The 7,500-nt window shown below is 36.5% G+C and overlaps 1 protein-coding gene across 1 annotated transcript in view; it reads right to left on the bottom strand.

Moving 5' to 3' along the window:
* LOC309524275 (spectrin alpha chain, non-erythrocytic 1-like) overlaps nucleotides 1–7,500 on the bottom strand; it is a 199,323-nt gene that overhangs the window by 141,740 nt on the left and 50,083 nt on the right. Inside the window, 1 exon segment of the mRNA XM_082208732.1 lies at nucleotides 4,321–4,502. Within this exon segment, the coding sequence (XP_082064858.1) occupies nucleotides 4,321–4,502 (182 nt within the window).

Raw genomic sequence — 7,500 nt, 5'->3', positions numbered from 1 at the left:
ATAATAATAATAATGTGGCATAAAAATAATATATAACCATCAAACTATTAATCACTGTAAGAATAAAAGTAATAAATCATCAAACTATTAATCATCATAAGAATAAAAATAATAAATCATCAAACTATTAATCATCGTAAGAATAAAAAGAATGCATAAAAATAATAATAATCAAACTATGAATCATTGTAATAAAAAGAATGCATAAAAATAATAATAATCAAACTATTAATTACTTTAAGAATAAAAAGAATGCATAAAAATAATAATAAACTATTAATCATCGTAAGAAAGAAATAATGCATAATAATAATAATAATAATAATAATAATAATAATAATAATAATAATGAAAGCTATCCTGATGGGTGGGGTATAAGGAATAATAATAATAATAATAATAATAATAATAATAATAATAATATTTTATTATTATTCTTATTATTTTATTATTCTTATTTTATTATTCTTATTTTTAAATTATTCTTATTATTCTTATTTTATTCTTCTTATTTTTAATTATTAATATTATTACTATTATAATAACAATAATCACTAATAGTAATACTCAAATCAATAATACTGACAATACTGCTAACAATACTAACATATAATAATAGCGTTAATAGTAATACTTTTAGTACTAGTATTAGAAGACTAATTAATATTATTATTATGACATTCCAGGACCGGATCGACTTCCGGGAGGCGGCCATTTTGACGCCGGAAACTTCCGGAAGAAGGTCTCCTCGTCCTCCCCGTCCCGGAAGAGCTGCTGGAGGCGGAGTGAGTCGGCCAGCTTCTGCTTCCGGGCCGCCATGGGGTCGCGCAGGGCCTGGTACCGCGCCCCCAGGGCCTCCTGCTTCTTCCGGATGTTTCCGGCGTCAAAATGGCCGGCCTCCTGGAACTGGCGGGCTTGGATGGCGATGCCGTCGATCCGGTCCTGCGGAGGGAGCGTCGCGCGTGAGGGGCGGCTGAGGGCGGCGACCCACGGAGGAGACCCAGAGACCCCGAGGGGTGGGAGAAAAGTAGGGGGCGCCCTGTGGGGGGCGCCCTGAGAGCCCCTGACCCACGGCGGAGACCCATAACCCCGAGGAGGGGGGAGAAAAGGGGCGAGTGGGTAGGGAAAGCCTGTGGGGGCGCCCCATAGCCCCTGACCCCTAAGGAGGAGAGGGGGCGCCCCATAGCCCCTGACCCCTAAGGAGGAGAGGGGGCGTCCCAATAGCCCCTGACCCCTAAGGAGGCAAGGGGGAAGGGAGCGTCGCACGTGAGGGGCGGCTGAGGACGGAAGACCCACGGAGGACACCCATAGACCCCGAGGGGGGGAGAAAAGTGGGGGGCGCCCGGAGAGGCCCTGACACCTAAGGAGGAGAGGGGGTGCCCCCAATAGCCCCTGACCACTAAGGAGAGGGGGCGGCAGAGGACGGCGACCCACAGCAGAGACCCATAGACGAGGGGGGGAGAAAAGTGGGGGCGCCCGGAGAGCCCTTGACCCCTAAGGAGGAGAGGGGGTGCCCCGAGAGCCCCTGACCCCTAAGGAGGAGAGGGGGTGCCCTGAGAGGCCCTGACCCCTAAGGAGGAGAAGGGGCGCCCCATAGCTCCTGACCCCTGAGGAGAGGGGGTGCCGCAATAGCCCCTGACCCCTAAGGAGGAGCCTGGGAAGGGAGCGTCGTGCGTGAGGGGCGGCTGAGGGTGGCGACCCACGGCGGAGACCCATAGACCCCGAGGGGGAAGGAAAAGGGAGTATGGGGTAGGGAAACCCTGAGAGGCCCTGACCCCTAAGTAGGATAAGGGGCACCCCAATAGCCCCTGACCCCTAGGCAGGAGAGGGGACGTTCCAATAGCCCCTGACCCCTAAGGAGGGGAGGGAGGGCCCCAATATCCCCTGACCCCTAAGGAGGAGATGGGGTGCCCCGAGAGCCCCTGACCCCTAAGGAGCAGAGGGGGCGCTCCTGCGAAGGGAGAGTCGCGCGTGAGGGGCGGCTGAGGGCGGCGACCCACGGAGGAGACCCATAGACCCCGAGGGGGGGAGGAAAAGGGGCGAGGGGGTAGGGAAAGCCTGTGGGGGTGCCCTAAGAGCCCCTGACCCCTAAGGAGGAGGGGGCGCCCTGAGAGCCCCTGACCCCTAAGGAGAGGGGGCGGCTGAGGCCGGCGACCCACAGAGGAGACCCATAAACCCCGAGGGGGGGAGGAAAAGGGAGTACGGGGTAGGGAAACCCTGAGAGGCCCTGACCCCTAAGTAGGATAAGGGGTGCCCTGAGAGCCCCTGACCCCTAAGGAGGACAGGGGGCTTGGATGGCGATGCCGTCGATCCGGTCCTGCAGAGGGAGCATCGCGCGTGAGGGGCGGAAGACCCACGGCGGAGACCCATAGACTCCAAGGGGGGGAGAAAAGGGAGTATGGGGTAGGGAAACCCTGAGAGGCCCTGACCCCTAAGTAGGATAAGGGGTGCCCTGAGAGCCCCTGACCCCTAAGGAGAGGGGGCGGCGGAGGCCGGCGACCCACGGCGGAGACCCATAGACCCCGAGGGGGGGAGGAAAAGGGAGTATGGGGTAGGGAAACCCTGAGAAGCCCTGACCCCTAAGTAGGATAAGGGGTGCCCCAATAGCCCCTGACTCCTAAGGAGAGGGGGCGGCGGAGGCCCGGCGACCCACGGCGGAGACCCATAACCCCAAGGGGGGGAGGAAAGGGGCGATGGGGTAGGGAAAGCCTGTGGGGGCGCCCCTTCCTTGGGGTGCCCCCCATGGTGTTCTGGGACTGTGCCCCCTAACCCCAAAGAGAGGTGCCAACCTCCTCCCCCTTTCCCAAACGCCCCCTCCCCTCCTTAGGGGTCAGGGGCTATTGGGTCAGGGGCTCCTTCCTTAGGGAAGGAGAGGGGGCGGCTGAGGCGGGCGACCCACGGCGGAGACCCATAGACCCCGAGGGGGGGAGAAAAGGGGTGATGGGGTCGGGAAAGCCTGTGGGGGGCGCTCTGAGAGCCCCTGACCCCTAAGGAGGGAAGGGGGCGCCCGGCACCCCATAGCTCCTGACCCCTAAGCATTATTATTATTATTATTATTATTATTATTATTATTATTATTACTACTACTACTACTATTACTATGATGATGATAAGAACAAGAATAAAATGGTAATCATCATCATCATAGTAATAACAATAAAAATAAGAATAGTAATAATAACAATAATAATAATAATATAATAATAATAATAATATAATAATAATAATAATAATAATAATAATAATACCCCATAGCTCCTGACCCCTAAGCATTATTATTATTATTATTATTATTATTATTATTATTATTACTACTACTACTACTACTATTACTATGATGATGATAAGAACAAGAATAAAATGGTAATCATCATCATCATAGTAATAAGAATAAAAATAAGAATAGTAATAATAACAATAATAATAATAATAATAATAATAATAATAATAATATAATAATAATAATAATAATAATAATAATAATACCCCATAGCTCCTGACCCCTAAGCATTATTATTATTATTATTATTATTATTATTATTATTATTATTATTATTATTATTATTATTACTACTACTACTACTATTACTATGATGATGATAAGAACAAGAATAAAATGGTAATCATCATCATCATAGTAATAACAATAAAAATAAGAATAGTAATAATAACAATAATAATAATAATAATATAATAATAATAATAATAATAATAATAATAATAATAATATAATAATACCCCATAGCTCCTGACCCCTAAGCATTATTATTATTATTATTATTATTATTATTATTATTATTATTACTACTACTACTACTACTATTACTATGATGATGATAAGAACAAGAATAAAATGGTAATCATCATCATCATAGTAATAACAATATAAATAATAAGAATAAGAATAAAATCATCATCATCATCATAATAATAAATGAATTATTATTATTCTTATTATTATTACTATTTTTATTATTATTACTATGATGATGATAATAAGAATAAGAATAAAATAGTAATCATCATCATCATAGTAATAATAATAAAAATATAATAAATAATAAAAATAATAAAAATAATAAAAATAATAAAAATATTATAGTAATAACAATAATAATATAAAAATAATAAAAATAATAATATAATAATAATATAATAATAATAATAATAATAATAATAATAATAATAATAATAATAATAATTCATTTATTATTATTATTACTATTATTATTATTATTATTATTACTAATAATAATAATAATAATAATAATAATAATAATAATAATAATAATAATTAATACTGATAGTAATAACCGTCACCTGGTGGGCGGCCACGTCGGCCTCCAGCAGGGCGTGTTTCTTCTGGAGGTTCTGGACGTTGGTCAGGTCCTTCCCGTAGTCGTCGGAGGCCAGGTGACCTTCCACCTCGTAGAGCCACAACTCAATGTCCTCCACGTTGCGGTTGAACTGCTGCTGCTGATTGGCTTCCCGCAGCTTGACCCCTGGGGCGGGGGGCGGAGGTGAGGGGTTGAGTAATAATAGCAGTAATAATAGCAATAATAATAATAATAATAATAATAATAATAATAATAATAATAATAATAATAATAGAAATGCAGTAATATAGTAATACTACTACCACCACCACCACTAGTACTACTTGTAGTAGTAATAACAGTGATAATAGTAGTGATAATAGTGATAACAGTAATAGCAATAATAGCACTAGTAGCACTAGCAATAGTAGTAGTAATAATAATTGTGATAGTGATAGTAACAGCAGTAATAATAATAGTGGTGGTAGTGGTGGTGGTGGTAGTAGTAATAATAATAATGATAATAATGATAATAATGATAATAATAATAATAATAGTGATGATGATGATGATGATGATGATAATAATAATAATAATAATAATAATAATAATAGAAATGCAGTAATATAGTAATACTAATAATAATAATAATAATAATAATAATAATAATAATAATAATAATAATAATAATAGAAATGCAGTAATATAGTAATACTACCACCACCACCACCACTAGTACTAGTACTACTTGTAGTAGTAATAACAGTGATAATAGTAGTGATAATAGTGATAACAGTAATAGCAATAATAGCACTAGTAGCACTAGCAATAGTAGTAGTAATAATAATTGTGATAGTGATAGTAACAGCAGTAATAATAATAGTGGTGGTAGTGGTGGTGGTGGTAGTAATAATAATAATGATAATAATGATAATAATGATAATGATAATAATAATAGTGATGATGATGATGATGATGATGATAATAATAATAATAATAATAATAATAATAATAATAATAATAATAATAATAGAAATGCAGTAATATAGTAATACTACTACCACCACCACCACTAGTACTAGTACTACTTGTAGTAGTAATAACAGTAATAATAGTAGTGATAATAGTGATAACAGTAATAGCAATAATAGCACTAGTAGCACTAGCAATAGTAGTAGTAATAATAATTGTGATAGTGATAGTAACAGCAGTAATAATAATAGTGGTGGTAGTGGTGGTGGTGGTAGTAATAATAATAATGATAATAATGATAATAATGATAATAATAATAATAATAGTGATGATGATGATGATGATGATGATAATAATAATAATTGTGATAGTGATAGTAACAGCAGTAATAATAATAGTGGTGGTAGTGGTGGTGGTGGTAATAATAATAATAATAATAATAATAATAATAATAATAATAATAATAATAATATAGTGGTAATAGTAATAGTAATAAAATGGTTATAATAACAATAATAAAAACCAAAAAAACTCAAAGACAGTAGTAGTAGTAGCAGCAGCAGCAGCAGCAGTATAATAATAATAATAATAATAATAATAATAATAATAATAATAATAATAATAATAATATAGTGGTAATAGTAATAGTAATAAAATGGTTATAATAACAATAATAAAAACCAAAAAAACTCAAAGACAGTAGTAGTAGTAGCAGCAGCAGCAGCAGTATAATAATAATAATAATAATAATAATAATAATAATAATAATAATAATAATAATAATAATAATATAGTGGTAATAGTAATAGTAATAAAATGGTTATAATAACAATAATAAAAACCAAAAAAACTCAAAGACAGTAGTAGTAGTAGTAGCAGCAGCAGCAGCAGTAGTATAGCAGTAGTAGCAGCAGCAATAGTAGTAGCGATAGCAATAGTAGCAATAGTAGTAGCAGCAGCAGCAGCAACAACAATAATAATAATAACAACAACAACAACAACAGACAACAACAAAAAATAGTGGCAATAATACTAGTAATAAAATGGCAATAATAATAATAATAATAAAAATCATCATCATCATCATCATCAAACAAAAAAACAAAAAACTAAAAGCTAGTAGTAGTAGTAGTAGTAGTATAGTGGTAATAGTAATAGTAATAAAAGTCATAATAGTAATAATAAAAACAAAAAAGTACATATATACTGTATATATCAGCATATATATATATATACATACACTGATAGAGTTAATAGTAATACTGGTAGTATTACTATTATAATACTAATTAATGATATTATCAATACTACTAATACTACCACCACCACCACCACTACTAACAACAACAACAACAACAACAACAACAACAACAACAACATATATATCTATATCTATATATCTATAATAGTATTAATAGTAATACTACCAGTATCAGTATTAAAATGCTAATCAATAACATTAGCAATACTAATACTTACGATACCACTAATAGCACAAACATATACTGATAGTATTAACAGCAATTCTTTTAGTACTAGTATTATAAGACTAATGAATACTGTTATTACTAATAGCGATACCAGAATCAATAATACTGATAATACTACTCACAATACTAACATATACAAATAGTATTAATAGTAATACGATTAGTACTAGTATTATAAGACTTGTTGTTGTTGTTGTTGTTGTTGTTGTTGTTGTTGTTGTTGTTGTTGTTTTGTTGTTGTTACCACTAACAGCGATACTAAAATCAACAATACCGGCGATACTACTAACAATACTAACATATACTAATAGTATTAATAGTAACACTATTAGTACTAGTATTATAAGACTTGTTGTTGTTGTTTTGTTGTTGTTGTTTTGTTGTTGTTGTTACTACTACTAATAGCGATACTAAAAATCAATAACACCGGCGATACTACTAACAATACTAACATCTACTAATAGTATTAATAGTAATACGATTAGTACTAGTATTATAAGACTTGTTGTTGTTGTTTTGTTGTTGTTGTTTTGTTGTTGTTGTTACTACTACTAATAGCGATACTAAAAATCAATAACACCGACGATACTACTAACAATACTAACATCTACTAATAGTATTAATAGTAATACGATTAGTACTAGTATTATAAGACTTGTTGTTGTTTGTTGTTTGTTTTGTTGTTGTTGGCGATACTAAAATCAATAATACTGATGATACCA

The sequence above is a fragment of the Podarcis vaucheri genome (genome assembly GCF_965113315.1).
Source record: "Podarcis vaucheri genome assembly, chromosome: Z".
Classification (NCBI taxonomy): domain Eukaryota; kingdom Metazoa; phylum Chordata; class Lepidosauria; order Squamata; family Lacertidae; genus Podarcis; species Podarcis vaucheri.
The sequence above is the reverse complement of the archived record's forward strand: the minus strand, read 5'-3'. Positions and strand labels throughout refer to the sequence as shown.